We start from the raw sequence: 21,932 nt of genomic DNA, 5'->3' as shown, positions 1-21,932 counted from the left end.
GCCGCCAGCTGCAGCGCCGCCGCCTCCGGCTCCCACGCCGCCGCCAGCTGCAGCGCCGCCGCCTCCGGCTTCCACGCCGCCGCCTGCAGCACCGCCGCCTCCGGCTTCCACGCCGCCGCCTGCAGCGCTTCCGTCTCTGGCTTCCATGCCAGCTGCCGCCTCTTCATTCACGCCAGCTGCAGCCTCACCATCTACGCCGCCAGCTGCAGTGCCTTTGTCTCCGGCTTCCACGCCGTCACCTGCGGCCTCATCGTCTCCGGCTTCCACGCCGTCACCTGCGGCCTCATCAGCCTCGCCTGGTCCAGCCTCCGAGTCTTCAGCCTCGCCTGGTCCAGCCTCCGAGTCTTCAGCCTCGCCTGGTCCAGCCTCCGAGTCTTCAGCCTCGCCTGGTCCTACCCCGTCGGGGTCCGCAGCTGACTGGCCACCTTCCAGGCCACTGGCCAGGCGACATCGCCGTCGTGGGCGGCCCCCGGACCGCCTCCACCTGGGTCGCCGCCGCTGCCGTCCTCACGGCCGACCCCCTGAACTGTGCCCACGTCGGCGCCGCTGCCGTCCTCACGGCCGGCCCCCTGAACTGCTTCCACGTCGGCGCCGTTGCCTTCCGCACGGCCGGCCCCCTGAACTGCTTCCACGTCGCCGCCGTTGCCTTCCGCACGGCCGGCCCCCTGAACTCTTCTGTTTTTGGACTCTGTTTTCTTGTGCTCCGGTGTGTTTCTTTTGGGGCTGGACTCGCGTTTTGTTTTCTGACTTTCCAGTGCTCCTGTTTTGTTTTGCCTCGAGCCCTCCGTCCTGCGCCCCCGCCGCCCACCGCCCTGGTCGGGTTGTTTTCTGTTTGGCTGTTTTCTTTTCTTGTTGGGCTGTCTGGGGCCAGCCTTTGGGGGGGGGGTCCTGTCATGATCCGGTGTCTGTGACTCCGTGTTTATGTTTTAGTATTATTATTATTTTACTGTGATTTTGGTTCTGTTCTCCCTGCTGTTTAGTGTTGTTCTGTTCTGCCGTCTACTCCTGTGTTAAGTCCGCGTTTCCTAGTCTGTGTCTTTGTGTGTATGTATTTCCGGTTTTATTGTGAAGGTCTGTGTCTCATGTGAGTGTTTTCAGTTGCCTCCCTTGTCTCGTCACATTAATCACTCCCAGCTGTGTCCCCCACCTGTGTGTAATCTCCCTGTGTTCTCTGAGTGTATTTTAGTCCTGTCTGGTGTCTTTGTCGTTGCTGGTTCGTCTGTGTTGTTTCCCCTCGATGTCCCTGCGTCTCTCCGTGTGTGTTTCCTCGGACCTCCCCGCATCTGCGTTCTGGTTTGTTTTGTTAGTATGACCCAGTTTAGGCTTTAGTTTCTTTTTCCCAGTACCTTTGTTGTTCGTTGTCCTTCCTTCAATAAATACTCGCCTGCACCTGAGCTGCTGTTTTGGTCCTAAAATAATTCCACACGGCTTGCACCCGCGAACCGTGACACTGCTGGCATTATGTTATAATTTATATTATAGGGGTTATCATAATCAAATATTAACATGTTTATTACAGGTGCAGTTATAACTACTTTAAAATGATTGAGTTAAATATATGTATCATAACTCATAGGCTGAGTACATGGTTACAGTAAAATAGTAGCTGAGCAAAGGCCTGAATGTATTCAGCTTCTTGTTGCATTTGAGTTTGCTTAGTTACAGGTGACGTAAGGATGTCCAGCCCATGGTGACCTCAAAGGCCTTAGGTCATCACCATATTCGGAAGAGGATGCCACAAGGAGGAACCTCTGTGTTTGCATTTAATTCTTAAAATACATGAATGTTCTGTACATGCAAATTATGTGTTTGTAAACGCAAGAAGGGGCGTTACAATACCCTGATGTTATAAAAGCAATCTAGAGTGTATTTTGGGTAGAGATGTACAACTGCTTTGCAGTTTGCACCTCTCCACGCGGCGTGCATTCATTAAAACCAATTGTTTGAACGACCTCTTCTGGACTATCATTGTTTTACTCTCATCCTCAATTTCGAACCCGTAACATTTGGTGCATTGGCCGAGGGTTGAGGGAGAAAAGGTGGAGGTTGAGACTGAGAGGGTCCAAGGTGCTCAAACAGGCAGACACGAGTCAGTGGTCGAAGTGAGTGGACATAAGCCGGCTTATTCAAAGGTAAGGCACTACCTGTTGAATTATTTCCAAACAGTGCTGAATTGGTTCTGACAAAATTGAAAGTCTACTCACTGAAAATTACTGGTAAGGGTCTGTTTTGATTTTGGTGAAAATCTCATGAGAATTGAAGTTGAAGTAATGATAATGTAAGGTTAAGTGACAGTACTGATTAAAGGAAAAGCAGTTGGACTGCTACGAGGATTTAAATGCAGTTGGACTGCTAAGGAAAGAGAATTTAAAGTAGTTGGACTACTGAATTTAGGAAATAGGTCATTTGAAATCTGTATATGGTCATACAGTTATAATTGAATACAAAGCTGGGCTTGGGCATCAATAAAGTGGGTTGGTGGTTTCATAGGATGTCTTTAAAACGTAATTAAATTCATGTAGAACGGAACTGTGGAAAGTTCTAGGAAGTGCATCGCTCAGAGGTAACGCTTGCCGGAGTCAGGGACGCTTAGACTCCGTCCTCTATGAGGGATAGTCAGTTGGTCACTGTGGAGCTTGGGGCACTCCAGAATAACTAGTGGTTGGACCACTTTGCCGTTTGGAACGGTTTATGCACTTTTTTGGGTAGTAAAGGTTGGACCTTGGGCGTTGGACGCTTTTAAATTGACTTAGGAACTTTAGCAATTAGACCAGACACAGGTTGGACCTGATACTGGGTCATTGATTATCAAAAACTTGGAGTTTGTCCCTTGGAGGGTTAATTCAAATTTTGTCTAAATTATGTAGGTTGTGCAATTTAAGGCCTTGTAAATATTATTTAATTTATCAGACGTCTCTGTGTTATAATTTTTATGTTTGTATATAGGCTCTGTCTGCCACGGGCACTGCAGCAGGCTGGTTATTTTGAGAGTGTGTCTGTGTCTATGTAAATGAGATGCCTGTGACTTATTTAGAGTGACATTTCCTGTTTACGAATGAGTGGCTAATGACTGACTGCAGAGCCAGGGTTTATGACGACTTCAATCCGTGTTTTAAGGGAAGAAATGCAGTTTATGTTTATTATATTTGTGTGACTGTTGTTGATTATGATAAGTATTTCATGATAACTGTAGAATATGAGTATGGGGTTTGCTTGACACGTGTCTGTACTAGGTAAAACTGTGTAAGACTGATAGGAAGTTTATAGGGACTGCTACACATGGCTGATGCCTGTATTTAAGACGCTGGAGTTGTTTATTACAATATTGTAAGTAAAGTTTTATTTCTTGCCATGACTGTATGACTTTTGCGGGGTTTTGAGATAGGATACATAAACTGTTGATACTTAAGACCGTTACCTGGGTTCTGAGAAGTGAAATTGAATTTGAGATAATTTAATTAATAAAGATGTCTGTAAGCGATGTGTGTTTTGGGGTGTCGAAGTAAGATGTTTTAGGATTTTTAGATGGGTTTTGTTTCAGTTTGAGATAATATATACAGTTACATTTTCTGTGTGTGTGTTGTTGAGTGACAACATGCGCAGTTTAAATTGGGCGCTGTTCCTTCCTCTTTTTAGTTTCAAAACACAAAGGCTGTTAGATTAAAATTACTGTGAGTAACGGTTTGACTTTTGACTAGGGAAATAATATGCTTACTTTTGGGTCTATGAAGATATTTGACCTTGACTGATGTTATGAGAGGTTGAGTTTATTTTTCTGTTTAAAAACACATAAGTATATGCACTTAGTACACCCACTCAAGAAATGATTGTGTGACTGATGCTACAAAACTGACCTAAAGAATGGTGATGTGTGAAAGAGCGTTATTAAAATGTGTGTGTGGGACAGGAAATGCATGCCCATAAAAGGAACTGAGTGTGTACAGAAAGAACACAGAGAGATAGATGAGTTAACTCTAGGCACATGAAGCAAATGAAGCCTTTAAGAAAAAAAATGCATATATTACTAATTATATGGTTTAGTGTGTCAATACAGGTGGGCGTCTTTCAACTTTGCAACCTTGAGTTCAGCAGCAGAGGACCAGATTAAAAGAATTGGGAGAAAATAAGCCAGTCTTTGGCTCGAAATTGTGCAGCTTGAGCTCTCACTTTGTCCTTCACCCCGAGAAGACACGTAAAGGACAGTCAATTTCCTGATGAAGACCGATAGAACATCGTGGACGTGAAGAAGTAACGGAAGCTAAAAGACAGTGCAGGCGAAAGCAGTAACACTGACAACGACTGATGAGTCCAGCAGCATGGAAGAAAGCACGTGATGCAACATGCATGCGGGTGAAGAACAGCGTGATATGTCTGCTTGAAGGCACTGACTGTCATATTTGCCAAGCTTGGAGCAATCTTGGAAGAAAAGACTGAAAAGATGGATGCAGAAGAAAACACAGCAAATGAAAATAAGACTGAAGGAAGAGGAAATACTGAAAGATCAAAACAGAGAAGAAACAGACTGTGTTTGCTGGGGCTCTGAAGCCTGAACAGGACACTGTGAATGGAAAAGGACCAGTGAGAGATGAAGCTGGACGAGTTTGACTGCGAGAAGATAGGAGATGATTGGATTGAAATTGAACCCTGAACTCGTGATAGTTTAGGGATGTCCACCACATCACAACAAAGAGGTAAACAATACAAAAGGTAAAGATAATCAAAATAACTGACAATTATATTAATGAATAGAAAACACACATATACCAATTGTTACATGTGAGATTATTTTTGAAACGAATCAGAAGTGAGATAGTTTGAATGTAGAGCTCAGTGAAAAGATGCATTAATTAAATATGAATACATGAAAATGCAATGAATACATAAGGATGCAATGAAGAAAACAGCTTACACTGCATTTACATGACCACATAATGCAAGGAAGAACACGCTTACATACATGGCATAATTGGTATTTCTGACCAGAGATAGAGAAATGGGTCATTTAAGCATTTGTGATAATAATGAAAATGTCTTAGTTTTGTTATTTTTAGGGGCAAGCAGACCTGGACCAATTCTCCAGAAGCAGCAGTCGGAAGAAATTACAGGTTAACATGAATGGATATGTTAAGGCAAGTTTCTGGTTGAATTGTTCACAGCATGATGTGTCCAGGAACCTGAAAGCAAGCCCTAACTGCTGAGGGAAGACCAGGAGGGCTGTGATTTAAGGTGGGAAATTAAAGTTTGGGTTAGTAATTCGGGGAAGGAGAAAACTGACTCTTTAACTGGAGAATGGGAAAGTGTCTGTGAGACTGTGAAGCCATATATGTAAAAATAACACACACAAACATACCCAATGAAGATCAGCTTGCTACTTGTATGAGTGATAGAATGGTGTGAATGTTTAATAAAGTGATTAAAGTGTTTATAAGAGTGACTCAGGAGTGCTCTTGCACTGATTGATCAAAGTAAGTGATTAGTATAGAAAGAAAATGAAAATAATCGAATAATGTGATAAAGTTTAAACATGTATTTATTTTGCCAAGTTAAATTGTTGAGATATGGCTGAGTATGGAAAAAGTTTGAGAGCTCGTGTGAATGTGGACAGAGGAGCTTGCTGTGTGTGTGTGTGATTGAGGCCTTAAAGGAGAAGTTGACTGTTCAGAGGTGTAAATTTGATTAAGAGGTTTATAAATTAGTGTTGACACATTGTTATAATGTGTTTATATCTTAGGCTGAATCTGAGTATGGTAAAGTGCCTAAAGGGGGATATTGTTGTGTACGAAACGGTGCAGCTTTTGGCGAGGTTTTCAGTGTGTCGAACGGGTGAAATTTCAGATTGTTGAAGATTTTTGAGGTTGTTGTTTTATTTTTAATAGAGGGAGTTTTGATAAACATGGACATGTCTAAAAGGGCCCATAGTTTCTATAACAGTGCACTTAGAAAAAACCTGTCAGGTGATTTTGTTTTGTGTTTTGATGAGCTAATAATCAGCTCTCTTCTTCTCATTTTTGTTCTAAGCAGGCCTGCAAAAGAGTGGATAACAGCGCTGAAAATTCTCGGTGACCTTCTCCAGATTACAATAGGCAGAGGAGAAGGCTAACTCTCTGTCTAAAAGGATTGCCGCGAGCCAATCCAGTCCAAAAGCAGAAAGAACTATTTTCTTAAAAACAAAGTAAAACAAATAAATGAGTTGATGTTGCTGAGAGTGAAGACTGAATATTTGCGAGATAGTCTCCACTGTCAGCAATACCTGATGGTAATGCGTGTGAGTGAATGTGTGGGAATGGACAGGTGAATGGACGGACCAGGCAGGCCATAGGTTGGACCGACTGGACACTGACAAAAGACTGGACTAAGGTTGGACACATGACTGATAATTGTTCTGTTTTAACTTTTCTGTTATAACACAGGTTGGATCATAAGTGGAGAAACTGAGTATAAAAGGTGATGTTCTGGTTAACACACAGGCTTTTGTTTCTAGGACGTTCCAAGGATGCAGGCTGTGGATGGAGCCAAGAAAGGATTTGACATGATGATTAATTTGATTTCATTCCTTAAACACAGGTTTGAAGGGCCGGAGCATGTATGCCTAATATGATATGACTAACTTTTTTCTTTTAATTTCCTAAGCTCGAGTGAAGGATTTTGAGTTTGTAACACATGAGATGTGTCACAAAAAGGGGGGGTGTTAATATATGCGATTAGCTACATGAAATGTGTTCTTTTAGGGTTACTAGGCAAATGTCTACGTGACCTTTACCTAACAACCTTTGTGATGATAAACTTGTTTACCGACTTGCTCTCTTGTAGAACATACAGACTTAGAAAAGGGGAACTTCAGCTCTGAGTTTTGAGAATAACTCTGTTAAGTTGACAGGAAACACGTCGGAACAGCCATATAGGGCAAATGTGTTGGAGCTTGTAATTAAATGTGGGGCTTGAAAAGAGGAAGTAAATTTGGTACAGGACGTACTTGAGATGATCAGACGAGAGAAGGAGAAGGTCAGGAATAGTTTAAACTAAGATTGAGAAAGTAAATGGGGTGAAAGGGGGTGTAGCTTCAGGGCAGTTCACAGCCTGGCGTAAACGCAAGGTGCTGTCACACAGCTTAAGTTATTTGGTTGACTTATTTTATGACAAAATAATAACAAATAAAGAACAATACAGAATCCAAATCTGAACCAAAGAACAAAATAGTGAAATGTGGATTATTGGGTTTTTCTCTGTATATATGAAGCATTCGTAATGTGTATCTGCTAATGAAGGCTTGTAGAGGCCAGTTTATACTCACAAACGAGTGCTCAGCCAGACTGAAAAACAGGAAGCTTTAGTGCACAAGGCATATTAATAAAAATAGACACAAAAAGAGGAACTCCCCATATAAACAACGTTCAAAAATGTGTGAAGTATAAAGTACCGAAATAACACTATATAAGTCACCGTTGATGATTCTAATGTTAGAGAGCTCTTGCAACTGGCGTCTGAGCTGTGCAGAGGTCGATCTTGGTCATAACAGTGATGTCTCTATTTACAGGTTGAGTTAATTTTATACACAATGCGTAACTGTGCTTGTTTAGAGTTGATGTTCCGTCCAAACAGGTTTTAAGCTTCACTGGTGAGAGTGTCCAGGTGATACATGTTGAGGGAAGATGAGAACATAGCAGGTTAATTGCACGCACGCTTACAAACACACATGATTTATATATAGGCCAGGCCAAAGGCCTGGACTTGATGTAGCTTTTAACTTTACAGCTCCTAACTTGTAGGAATGGCGGGGAGTGTAATGAATGAATGCAAAACATGCTTACAGACACAAACATGACAGGGGTTTATTTTACAGGGTAAAGGTGGACCACAGGTTGCTTTGTTTCTGCTTAGCAACTACTGAGGTAAATGGTGTTAAAGATAAATATGAACAGGAAATGTGTGAGGGTGAGCCGGGTGAAACAAAATGTTGTAGATAATGGAAACTTGTCTAACGGGCATTAACAGTAACCTTGGCATGTTATGTATATGCTTGAGGCCAAAAGAGGCGTAAATCCAGATAGAAAACTTTGAAGTGTGCTTTTTAGCGGAGATTTAGGCTGACATGGGGATGGTGTGCATTTTACTGGGGTTGTGTTTAATAAAACTAAAAGCGTTGCTCACACACATAAAGAGTATTGAGATTAAATAAAGTTAATATAATGGATAGAGCCCAGAACAGGATAATACATAAGTGAAATCAAATGTAAAGTTTGATTTCGCTTTTATTGGGAAACAATCAGGCTAGAAATGTGAGTAACCTATGTTTAAACTGTGAAAACACTCTCCACATACATAAAAACTGCGCAACTCTGAGTGGGCAATGTAATGAAGCAACTGTTACATATCTGTATTAAACTAGCCAACATAGACTCACCACAAAATGATGTAGGATGTTGCCCTGCAGCGGGGGCAGAAAATCATTTGCAAACCAGGGATCTTATGTTGATTATTATATTCTTACTTATGTACACACACACACACAGAAGGGAAAATTTCAAAACAAAACAAAAAACAACTTCGCTTAACCTGTCAAGCACAGGAGCAAAATAAAAATCTCTTTGGGCTCTGTTAAAATTTCTTTAGTAAAAGTGTAAAAGGCCAAACCTAGGAAGTTCGGCAAACAGGAAAGTTCCTTGAGTATCAGGAGTTAATAGTCAGGAAACATTTCTCACATTAACGCCTTATATCTGACAAACCACTGATAGATGTAGATTGACATACAAGTGCACATACATACACATGTGAATTTAGACATTAAAAGTGTAGAGGTATGTACACACAGATTGGCAAACCGGTACAGAGTCTAACTGAAGAGCTTAACAAAGTAAACGTGGCAGTAGGGTTTGTGATTTGGCCTGATATGATATTGTGAACCAACTTTGAATAATGACAGGAACCTGAGATGAACACAGTAAGTTAGTAAGGTGTAGCAGAGAGAGGCTGTTTGTTTTTATCCCTTACAGGAGAAGATTTCCACTAGAGAGGGACCCAGAAAAGGAGCAGGGACCACTTAAGCATGAAGTGTTTTCAAGTGGGAGCTGGTGTTTTATTGCTGGACCATCTAGAGGACATGAGGTTGTCGGATTTGCTGAGTCAGGGGGCGGCTAGAGAGGGTCAGAGCGAAGGTAGTGGACCTGGGAATGGTGTAGTGACGTCTTTGGAAGACGTCAAGAGAGGGAATTGTGGAATTACAGGGATTATTTTACATAACCATCATCTTATCATTGCATTAATTATCATTTCATCAAAGTGTTTATTGAAGCTGCTGGCATTATGTTATAATTTATATTATAGGGGTTATCATAATCAAATATTAACATGTTTATTACAGGTGCAGTTATAACTACTTTAAAATGATTGAGTTAAATATATGTATCATAACTCATAGGCTGAGTACATGGTTACAGTAAAATAGTAGCTGAGCAAAGGCCTGAATGTATTCAGCTTCTTGTGGTATTTGAGTTTGCTTAGTTACAGGTGACGTAAGGATGTCCAGCCCATGGTGACCTCAAAGGCCTTAGGTCATCACCATATTCGGAAGAGGATGCCACAAGGAGGAACCTCTGTGTTTGCATTTAATTCTTAAAATACATGAATGTTCTGTACATGCAAATTATGTGTTTGTAAACGCAAGAAGGGGCGTTACAATACCCTGATGTTATAAAAGCAATCTAGAGTGTATTTTGGGTAGAGATGTACAACTGTTTTGCAGTTTGCACCTCTCCACGCGGCGTGCATTCATTAAAACCAATTGTTTGAACGACCTCTTCTGGACTATCATTGTTTTACTCTCATCCTCAATTTCGAACCCGTAACACCAGCATTCAGACATTAAACAGACCTTGGCAGAACTACAGAAATTCACCACACTGACATCCATGCTCACTACAAGTGTTCCTGGGTGTTCTGTTCCATCTTGCTTTGTTTTGTATCCTGCCTTATGTTTCAACATATAAATAAATAAAATAAGGTAGCTTAGACCGTAGTCTCCCGATCAAAATTCAGGAATCACCCCATAAAGTCAATTTACTACGACAAAAATAGTCTTAGTGAACTTCTGGATAGGGGAACGATGGCCACGAAACAAAAAAGCAGGAAGACCACTACGCAAACGACAAAAGAGGCAAATTTGCTAGCGCATGATGTCGCTACTGTTAGCTCCGGCGAAGACACGTCTGGTGAAGTTAACACGGAGGAAGAAGTGACGAACAAAATAATACTTAAAGAACTACGTGAATATCGACAAGAAATAAAGGCAGAGTTCACAAAGACAAACGCTAGATTGGATGAAGCTGAGAGCAGGATTGAGGGAAATGAGAGGAAACTACAAGATATGGAAGAAGTGTTAACAAGCCTGCTGCGAATGCAAGAGCAGTTACAAGAGAAGTTAACAGACCAGGAGTGCCACTCGAGGAGAGAGAATGTGAGAATATACGGAATACCTGAGGGAGCAGAAGGAAACGCAAAAGCAATGGTAGCGTTTATCAAGAAAGTCCTCAAAGAAAATTTGGGAATCCCTGCCTCTACGGAGATGCACATTGAAAGAGCGCACTGGGCCCTGGGTCCGCAGCCTCCACCAGACGTGAAGCCCAGATCTATCCTTGTTAGATTCCAGAGTTTTAAAATGAAGGAAGAGGTGATCTGTCTGGCATGGCAGAAAAAAGGTTTCACTATGGATAATCACCTAATTAGCATCGACCATGACTACGCTTCAGCAATTCTGAAAAAGCGGAAGGAATATGCTGAAGCCAGGCGTGCACTGAAGGAAAACAAGATACGTTTCCAAACCCTGTATCCAGCCCGTTTGAGAGTACATTACGAAGATGGAAAGATAACGTATGATACGGTGGAAGAGGCAACAGCGGACATGGCGAGTCGGGGACTGACGGTAAAAGTGATTGAAAAACCAGTGTCACTTTGGGAGAGGATTCAGCGAGGAGCATGGCAGCCTGTGCGAACAAGGCGAACTTCGGAGGCAGCGAAACCACGCAGCTTCAAAGACAAACTGCAAGCGTTCAGACATTCATCACCGGACAATACAGGTTAAACTTAATCCTAACTACAACAAATGGACTTTAGTAGTGATAATTGAAAGTTAAGACAAGATAAAGAGCCACACTTAACATAAATGTGTTAAGTAATTTGATCGAAGTAAAGGGACAAAAGGGGAGAGGACCATCATGACTGTTGCCACAGTAGAGGGCCCTGCAACTCATTTTAGGTTGGAGGCTTTCCCTCGGACTTGCTACAGGTCAGAAAGAGGACCGTGTGGGTGGAAGTCAGAAGAGGGAGAACTGTTAAGTGTTCACAACTTTATTTATTTATTTTTATTTTTTTATTTTTGGTGGCAATTTTTGTTTTACTATGTTTACGAGGCAGCAGCTTATATGAAGTGGGGGAGAAAGGGGGGAATTGTAAGGTGTGAATGCAGAGAGAACCAATTGAATTAATATCCTTTGATGTAAATGGAGTTCTAAATCCGGTCAAAAGAAGTAAGATTTTGTCTAAATTAAAAAGGGAAAAGGCACAGGTGGCTTTCCTCCAGGAGACCCACCTGAGTCAGTCAGAACATGATAAATTGAGAAGACAAGGTTTTAAAAACGTATTTTCGTCTTCATACAAGGGAAGACATAGGAGAGGAGTTGCTATACTTATTTCAAATACAATTAATTATGAATATATATTAGAACTACAGGATGGGGAGGGAAGGTTTATAAAAATTACGGGTAAAATTGAAGGTCAGGAAATGACGTTTATAAATGTGTATATTCCTCCGGGATGTAACTGGACAATATATAAACAAATATTTGATTTAATGGTGAATTCACAAGGTCTGGTAATCTGTGGAGGTGATTTCAATATTAGATTGAACCCTAAACTAGATGTGTCTGGAGCATCTATTAGCTCAAATGCTCTTACAAAAAAGCAGGGACTATACCCACTACTCCTGTCCCCATAGGACTTATTCTAGAATAGACTACTTCTTTATGTTCAGTAATGATTGTACTAGAGTAAAGGAATGTAAAATTAAAACGATAGATCTTTCAGATCATAGCCCCATTTCATTGTCTTTGAGTTTAGAGAAAAAAGCAAGGAAGGTGCTGTGGAAACTGAATTCAACTATATTAAACGATCCTATACTAAAACAAAAGTTAAGAGAAGAAATAAAAGATTTTCTTGAACTAAATGATACGGGGGAAGTGTCACAAATCATATTATGGGACACCCTAAAGGCAGTAATGAGAGGAAAAATAATTTCAATGACCTCCCATCTGAAAAAGATAAAGCTGCAAAAATTAGTCAACCTTCAGGCAAAGTTAAAACAACTACAACGGGAAGATGGATACAAAGGTAATTCTGAGATAAAAAAAGAAATAAAAAAAAATACAGGTCGAAATCGATGAAATTTATACGCAGGAAACTCAAAAGAAAATTATTTTTTTAAAGCAGAAATATTATTAGATAGGAAGCAAATCCTCTAAAGTCTTAGCCTATAAACTGCGTAAACAGAGACTGGAAAACACAATTCTTAAAATAAAAAACCCACAAACAAAGATAATTGAAAATCAATTAGAGAAAATTCAAGAGAGCTTTGAGTTGTTCTATAAAGAACTGTATACCCAACCACAAACAACGGATGAAATAAAAATTGATAATTTTTTGAACAAATTAAAACTACCAACTTTAATGAATCTCCAAAATGAAAGTTTACTCCAACCACTAACAACCAAAGAACTTCACCTGGCAATATCTAAATTAAAAGTAGGCAAGACTCCGGGTTTGGATGGGTACACTGCAGAGTGGTACAAAAACCTTAAAGAGGACTTGCTTCCTATTCTATTGAAAACATTCAACTGGATTATGCAAAAGGGTAAATTACCCCCCTTCATGGAAGGAAGCAGTTATCTCCATCATTCCCAAAGAGGGTAAAGATAGGACAGAATGTAGCAGTTATCGACCGATTAGTGTATTAAATTTGGGCTATAAACTATTCACAGCAATTCTGGCACGGAAATTAGAAAAAATTTTTACCTGACATAATAGACCTGGATCAGTGTGGTTTCATCCAACAAAGGCAAACAGTGGACAATATAAGGCGTTCCCTACATGTTATGGAACAAATAAACAGAGATGGGGTCCAGACAGTGTTGGTGGGACTGGACGCTGAGAAAGCCTTTGATTCAGTCAGATGGCTTTTTCTTTATAGGGTACTGAAGACTTTTGGTTTCCACAATAAATTCATCTTAATAATACAATCCCTTTACGATAAACCAAGGGCTCGCGTGAAAGTCAATGGAGATTTATCTGAATCACTTATTCTAGAAAGAGGGACCAGGCAGGGTTGTCCAGTCTCACCACTTTTATTTGCACTTTATATTGAGCCTCTTGGTCAGTTTATAAGAAACAATACCAAAATTAAAGGTATTGTAGTTGCTGGTGAAGAACAAAAAGTTGCAATGTTTGCAGATGATGTCTTGGTCTTTTTGAGGGAACCTGAAGAATCATTTGAGGAGTTGATGTCCTCTCTATCCGTCTTTGGAGAACTGTCTGGTTATAAATTAAACCTAAACAAAACACAGGTAATGACACTAAACTATACAGCATCTAAAACTTTACGAGATAATTATAACATAAATTGGGAAGCTGAAACACTTAAATACTTGGGAATAATTCTAACTAAGAATATTTCTAATCTATCACAAGTAAATTATGGTCCCTTGTCACAGGCCATAAAATTTGATTTAGACAGGTGGAATCTGGTGCCTTTCTTAAATTTAAATTCAAGGATATTAGCAGTGAAAATGAACGTACTCCCAAGACTCCTCTATTTATTTAGAATTTTGCCGGTTGAAGTAAGTCAAACACAGTTTGGGGAATGGGACAAATGGATTTCGCGCTTTATTTGGCATGGGAAAAAACCAAGAATTAAATTTAGATCTTTACAGTTAAACAAGGCAAAAGGGGGGGCAATGCTCCCATATTTACAATACTACTATTACGCATCTCAGGTCATCCCCCTGCTGCAATGGTGTAACCCTAATTTGAAAGCTAAGTGGAAATCCATAGAATTCGATAGAACCCTAAATTTCAACAACAAGCCTCAATTGCGGATAAAAAATTGGCAGACCGTTTAGAAGATAAAGGACCATGGATAAGCCACACTCTAAAAATATGGAATAAAGTGACTAAAATATGTGGTAGTGAACAAATACTAAAAGTATTTAGATGGTGTGCTTATGACACAGATTTTAAACCAAATGAAAGTGATAATAGATTTCAGTCCTGGATAGAGAGTGGACTAACAAGATTCCATTCCTTCACACATAAAGGGACACTACAGAGTTTCCAGTCTTTACAAAGAAGAAATGGCTTAAGACAAGTAGATTTCTTCAGGTTTCTTCAAATGAGGGGTTATTTTAACAAACATTGCAATATCCCAAACCCAAATACGGTTGAGTCAGAAATTTTTAAGATAGTTAAATTAGCATATGATAGTTCTCTGAGAAAGGCAATCTCCAAACTATATGATGTGCTCCTTCAAGCAAGGAAGGATACTACTCAAAATGTTAAGATTAAATGGGAATTGGAATCGGGGATCAGTATAACAAATGAGAACTGGGAGAGGATTTTTAATTTTCATTGGTACTCAACAAGTTCTTTATCTTGGAGAGACCACTGTTGGAAGAATATTATTAGATTTTTCAAAACCCCTCATCAAATTAAATATAAAAATGGGACAGCGGAATGCTGGAGAAGATGTGGATCAGAAGAGGCACATCATTATCATATCTTTTGGGACTGCCCCAACTTAAAAAATTACTGGCTGGGAATTCATAAAACTCTGTGCGAGGTTTTTAAGATAAAATTTGACATCAATTTTGTAAATTTGTACTTGGGCTTGGTTGCTGGCTTGGTCCGGGGAGGGGACACAAAACTCTTACAAGCGCTATTAGCGGCCAGCAAAAAATCAATAACCAGAAAGTGGTTAAATCCAACTCCGCCAACACTTGAGGATTGGTTTAATGTGGTTTTTGAAATATTTAAAGTGGAAAAATTGACATTCTTTTTAAAAATTCAAAAAGACAAATTCTACAAAATATGGAATAAATAGATTAGCTTTGTGTCCCCCACCCGCCCTGAATTTAGGTAAGATCGGCCCTGAATTGGTGTATCTCCCATGTATCGTACAATGTCAGGTTGACCCTCAACTTCATAATATGTACCTAATGTAGTCTTTGTAAATAAGTTAAACATGCTGCATTATGTAACACACTGTCAAGCCACCGAGTTTATTTGTTTTTTTTTTTGTTATCAGATTGTAAAACAAAAGGACTAAGAAAAAGGTGTTTTTTTTTCTTTTTCTTTTTTTGACTAAATAATATCAATGTACTTTATTGTAACAAGTCCTTTTTTTAAATTCAATAAAAATATAATTAAAAAAAAATAAAGAAATAAAGAAAAAAAAGTTCTCACCTCGAGAATGTCCATGACATATATCATTGAGATGAATACAAAGACAGCCAATAGTAGGAAAATGCAGCCACATTTCGGAAGGTGAGAATAAACCTGCATTTTAGAAAGTGGACTTATCGTGATGAATGAACAGTGAACACTGGCTGTAGCACACTGTGACTTGCTCAACTAGTTTTGGATTTTTAAAAAACAAAAGAGCATTTCATGGTCTGGTTGAACAATAGTAAAGTAGCCTCTGTGCTCCTCCTTGGGATGGAGCCCTTGTGGTTCCTCCCAGGACTCCCACCTGATGTCAAACAGGTTGATATATAAGCTACCTGTCTGACAAGATTACCACTCATGACTCGTATTTAATTGGATAGCAGTTCTGAACTCTAAAAATAGCAGTTGTTAAAAACAGTTGTCAGACATGCATGTACGCATTAATTTGCTCATCTAACTGCACTACTATTGCTGCTCCTAATCTCTGGAACAATCTGCCCCAGCACATTAGAGAGGCTCCTTCATTGTCTACTTTTAAAACACGTCTTAAAATCCATTTTTACTCCTTGTCTTATGACACAGTATGACCCTGATTTTATTGTTTCAGTTTAATTTAATGTGCTGATTTTATTATTTTAAATTTAATACTAATAATCATTTTATCATTATTTAATCATCTTTTTTTAATTCTATGTATCATTTTTGGCATGTCAAGTGTACAGCACTTTGTTTTCACCTGGGAGTTGTTCTGAAAGTGCTATATAAATAAATTGCTTGCTTGTTTTCCACACTGATGTTGTATATTACTCAAAGTCACTAAATGCTTATTACTAAATGCATGTCAAACAGAACACAATCCCACTGGCTGTTTCCATAAATGAGACCATTTCCCTTTTTCATTTTCTTTTACCAATTAAAAACGGTGCAACGGCATTCTACCCCAGTTGCAGGCATGACAGAGTGCCCTGGCCAACCCCTAATAAAATTGAGTTGCAGTAATCCAAGCGTGAGGTTATAAAAGCATTGATGACAGTTTCCACGTCACGCCTGAAAAGAAAAGGCTTAACCTTCAACAGACATCTGAGGTGATAGAATGGAGATTTCACCACCGCATTAATGTGGAGATCGAAACAAAGCCCAGAGTCAATTTTTACCCCAAGATTAGTAACTCAGCTCTTCAGGTAAGGAGTGAGAGCAGCAAAGTCAATTTCTGGGGTACCAGAGGAACAACTGGGACCGAATAAAATTGCTTCCGTTGTATGTTCATTAAAATGTTAAAAATTTAGAGCCATCCATGACTTAACATTGCTAAGACAATCAAGCAGGAGTCCAATCGAGGAGCTATCAGAGTGACTGAAAGGTAGATAAAGCTGGCACTCATCAGCATATAGATGAAATGAAATTTTGAGTTTTCAGAAGATTGCACCAAGTGGCAGGAGATACAATGAAAACAGTACTAGCCCAAGAATGAATACACTGTTTAAGTACACTTTTTTCGTATTGCTTAGTTTTTTAATTTTCCAATAAAAACAGTTCATGCTTTGTGTACACCACATGGCAGAGGGGCCACAGAGGAGGAAGCCAAACCCAACTTAACACAAAAGCTCCTGTTAGAGAGAATCCTTTAATCCTTTAATTGTCCCGGAAGGGGAAATTTGGATGTAACAGCAGCCAGAAAGACACATATACAAACAAACAGGACACAGGACACAGAACAGAAACATACACAATTTTTACATATTTACATCAAGGACAATGGTTACCAAAAACAGTACTGTACCGTTACTTATTAAATTAAATACAGATAAGAGGCAAACCCAGGTTGTAGTGGGAATCAGTTGATAAAATAGTGCAAGTTACAGCGCTGACGTAAACCTCTATGTTGGGAGCAGTTCTGATTGTACAGTCTGACAGCTGCAGGGAGGAAGGACCTGCGGAAACGCTCCTTCATGCATCTAGGATGCAGCAGTCTGTCACTGAAGGAGCTCTGCAGTTCAGGAACATTTATATGCTTGGGGTGAGAGACTGTCCATCAGAGATGTTATTTTGGCCAGAGTCCTTCTGTCTCCCACGACCTGCACTGGGTCCAGGGTGCATCCCAGAATAAAGCTGGCCTTCCTAATGAGTTTGTCCAGCCTCTTCCTCGCAGCTGTCGATAAACTGCTGCTTCAACATACAACACTGTAAAAAATGACAGATGCCACCACTGAGTCATAGAAGGTCTTTAAAAGCGCTCCCTGGACTCCAAATACAATACAATACAACTTTATTTATATAGCACATTTAAAAAACCAGCGGTACACCAAAGTGCTTTACAATAGAAACAGGAAAATTAAGACATGATTAAATAAAAGACTGTTAACAAAGTACCACATATGTCAGCAGGTTGAGGGCACTAATTATACAGGATTAAAAGGGAATATAAGAACAAAGTTACTAAGATCAGATATAACTAAAAGATAAAGTACATAGATAAAAAATTGACCCAAATATAAAATAGGGACACTAACTAGATGGAAAAGCTAGTTTAAATAAGTGAGTTTTTAAACGGGATTTAAAAGATAAAATGGAGTTTGACGCACAGATAGCAATGAGAAGGTTGTTCCACAGGTTAGGTGCAACCAGGGTAAAAGCACGGTCACCCCTAGATTTAAGTCTAGATCTAGGCTGAGCCAAGAGTAATTGGGCTGAAGACCTGAGGGACATATGGACTAAGGAGATCAACAAGATAGCTAGGGGCTAAATTATTTATAATTTTAAAATGTTAACAATATTTTAAATTCGATATGATATTTTATGGGTAACCAATGCAAATCAGCAAGATCAGCAAATCACCCTAACCGCCTCAGCAGGTAGAGTCTGCTCTGACCCTTCCTGTAGAGAGCATCAGTGTTGTGGCTCCAGTCCAGTTTATTATTCAGGTGAACACCCAGGTACCTATAAGAGTCCACTATCTCAATGTCCACTCCCTGGATGTTCACCGGTGTCAGTGTGGTGGGTCTGCGTCTCCGAAAATCCACCACCAACTTCTTGGTTTTCCCGGCGTTGATCAGCAGGTGGTTCTGCTGACACCAGTCTACAAAGTCCAGAGTCCACTGTCTGTACTCTGAGTCGTCCTCACCTGTGATGAGGCCGATTATGGCAGAGTCGTCAGAGAACTTCTGTAGGTGGCAGCGTGGGGAGTTGATGGAGAAGTCTGCAGTGTAGAGGGTGAAGAGGAACGGTGCCAGCACAGTTCCCTGTGGGGCCCCCGTACTGCAGACTAGTGTATCAGAGACACTGGTAGAATCTCGTAGTTGGGGTTGTTAACTAAGATACCGTCATTAAGAAGCGGCACAACTAATGTGTCTATGCGAGCTAATTTGCGATGTGCACCGCTGGCCCAGCCATTTATTTTTTAATGCACCTTCTGAGATTAATTCACTGCGTGTCGTGCCCAGGGCTGGACTGGGACAAAAAAATGGGCCCGGGCATTTTGACTAGAGACCGGCCCATCAGGTATTATAGGAAAAGCCATAAAGTCTTTGAATGAAAACAGACGCTGTTGTGACAGTGATGTACATCGTCTTGTTGGTATATGTATGACTTCTATACATTTTACATCAGATACAAATTTTGGTTGTAAGATTCAGATAATTATTTAGTAAAAGCGAGACATTTTAAATGAGAATAAGAAAGAAAAGTATTTCTTTGTGCCCCCCTTTTCCCTTTTAATGCCCTACCTGGCCCCCTGGAAAAACCTTGCTAAACTCACCCCTGCACAGTTACCAAAAGGATCCTGGTGTTATTTGTCTCTCAGAAACAGTTCATAACTTCCCTTCAACTCATCCATGTCACCTAAAAGGTAAACCTGTTTCTCCATCACCTGTTCAGCTCTGATGATTCAGTAAGGACATTTCCTGGTTTCATCTTCATGTTTCCCTCTCACCAGATATACAAATCAACATCATGACCAGCAGCTTTATGGCTGTGGCTCCAGCAAAGATCAGCTGATGCTAGTAATTAATATTAAATCAATTCTAACAACAGCTGATCAAGCTTAAACGTGCTGCTGTTGTTTAGCGCGACATCCGCTGGTTTCCTCTTTCTGGCGCAAAGTGGGCGATAAACAAACGAGAGAAAAACCGATCAGCTGATCACTGATCAGTTACATGATTGAAGTAGCAACAGGAGAGGGAGGGGGAGAGAATGAGAGAAGAAGAAGAAGCTGTGCAGCATAAAGACACAGAATAACTTGAGTGTAGCTCCACGTTGTAATAGGTCCTTTAAGGCAGTCTTAAATTTCACCATGTAGTTTGAGTCATCATCGGAGACCTCCATGGTGTGATGCAGGTGACAGAAAGCACATAAAACCACTGAACATGAGACATGCGTCTCACCTCCAAGAAGCTCAGTCACAAACCTGTAGTAGACAGTTCAAGAAAGTAATTATTAATCTACACAATAACTGACAACTATAGAGCTTTTTCAAGAAATGGTAACAATAAGTTAAAAAATAGTTTTATTTTCCTGCATGGCTCAAGGACAGTCGCCAGCTTTTGGAGTTTTACCAGCTCTGATGGAGTTAAAACAAAAGCACACTAGCTTTTGCTTTTGTTTATCTAAAGCAGCAAAAATAGCCTCTTGATTCTTCATTAGACAAGAAGCCATATCCAGCGTTAAATTCCATCCGTGGAAACATACCCACATAGCAAAATTGGTATGGTCCGGATCTAGCCAACACAATGTGCTTACACATGGCCCACATACTGCAAAGAATGACAGCCCTTTGGTGGCCCAGATCTGGTTTGCCAGAGGTGGTTGCAAGAGGTGCTTGCCCAGAACAGTTTCAGCTCTGGTCCCAGATGTCAGACTAATGTGTACCTTAATCAAGCCATGTAATAACAACAACATGTGCCAGAACATAACAGTGCAAAAGTAACATGACGAAACTCTGTTCAGACAGTGAATGGACTGATTCTTGTATAGCGCTTTTGTACTCTCTTGGATTACCCAAAATGCTCTATACAACATTTCACATTCACCTAATCTCTCTAAACTGAATGCTTCCTAACTACATTCATACTCTTGACAGGCAGACTGGAGGAGCCAGAGATCGAAACACTAACCTTCCGATCAGTAAGTGCCCTGTTCTACCTCCTGAGCTACAGCCACCCAGTGGTAAACATGAGTAAACCCTCAGGTTTTCGATAAAGTGTACACTCACAAACCTGTCAAATCTGCATTTGAAACATTGGTTACCATAGCCGTATAGTATTGCAACATGGCAGTTGGGTTTTTGGACTATAACAGGAAAATAGGAACATAAATAGTGCCATGATTGCCAGACCTGGCCCACATCTGGTTGACATACACCCTGCCATGACACCAGTCAGAAGTGCCAGTTTGATGCCGGATCCGGGCCAGACCTGTTTTCTACGAGCCTGGGCCACATAAACCAAACCACAATCGGGCCAGTGGTGGCATGCCAACACATGAACAGTGCCATCTACACCAGGCCTGGCCCATATCTGGATGGCATACCACTTACCATGCCAGAAGTCAGCCAGCAGTGCTGGCTTGACACCAGATCTGGGTCAGACCTGTCTGCTATGTGGGATCCTGTATGAGTGGCTCTTTCTGTTGCCCCAGTCTTGTTTGCTCCTGGTGTAGTTCCTCCATATTAGCAGGGCTGTCTGTAATGCATTTAATTTTGCTTGCTTTTCAGTGTCATAAAGCTGTTGAATTTTACTTGAAATAGTCTTTCGGCAAAGCAGTTGGAGAGTTGGATCACCTGACCCTAAGTGTAGCACATTTTCTAACCCCTATTTTCTACCACTGATAGTGGTCTACAGTCCAGAGCAATCCATTTTGCGAGAGAATTTGTAAGTTTGTCCGTTGTTGACTTACTAATTTTGGTACTGAAGCCAGTCATTTCATCAAGTTTGGGCTGCCGAACTGGAACTGCTAGTGTTAACAGCTCCTACAGTTTCTGTGTTTGCTGCAACATGTTTTGCATTTAGATTTTACCGTAAGTTTGAAGTGCTTCGGTGGTATGCAAACTCCTTTTTGCATAGTTTGCACAAAACCACGCTTTTATCAAAGCGTCCATCGGGTAGTCTTTTGAAATGAAATTTGCCTCCGATCAGTCCTAGCAACGCGTTTTCTTCTGATTCTTTGTAGCTCTCATGCGTGCATTAGTGTAATTGGTATACCAGGAAATCGTGCATTAACAAAAGTTACCCTTTGCTTGGAATGCAAAGTGTGATTAAATGCATTTTTTTACGTGTTTTTTTTTTTTTTCAAATTAATTAATCGCAATTAGTGGGTTAAATTCCCACCCGTAGTTCTAACCACTAGTACCACAATAATAGATTCATAATTATAGCAAGCATGCAGCCCAGCAAGTTTAACTTATTAAAAGCAGATGCAACTTATAATTCAATCTGTCCTGACATCTAAACTGTTTC

At 40.4% G+C, this 21,932-nt stretch overlaps 1 protein-coding gene across 1 annotated transcript in view; it reads right to left on the bottom strand.

Annotated features, from left to right (window-relative positions):
* The window catches only part of LOC112845982 (NXPE family member 3-like), a 37,597-nt gene extending 21,798 nt beyond the window's left edge, over positions 1 to 15,799 (bottom strand). Inside the window, exon 1 of the mRNA XM_025905150.1 lies at positions 15,502 to 15,799. Within this exon, the coding sequence (XP_025760935.1) occupies positions 15,502 to 15,600 (99 nt within the window). The 5' untranslated portion in view covers positions 15,601 to 15,799. The remainder of the gene's footprint in view (positions 1 to 15,501) is intronic.
* Positions 15,800 to 21,932: the final 6,133 nt, after the last annotated feature.

This window comes from Oreochromis niloticus, linkage group LG3, assembly GCF_001858045.2.
Source record: "Oreochromis niloticus isolate F11D_XX linkage group LG3, O_niloticus_UMD_NMBU, whole genome shotgun sequence".
NCBI lineage: Eukaryota > Metazoa > Chordata > Actinopteri > Cichliformes > Cichlidae > Oreochromis > Oreochromis niloticus.
Note: the sequence above shows the minus strand (reverse complement) of the source record. Positions and strands in the feature narration are given on the sequence as shown.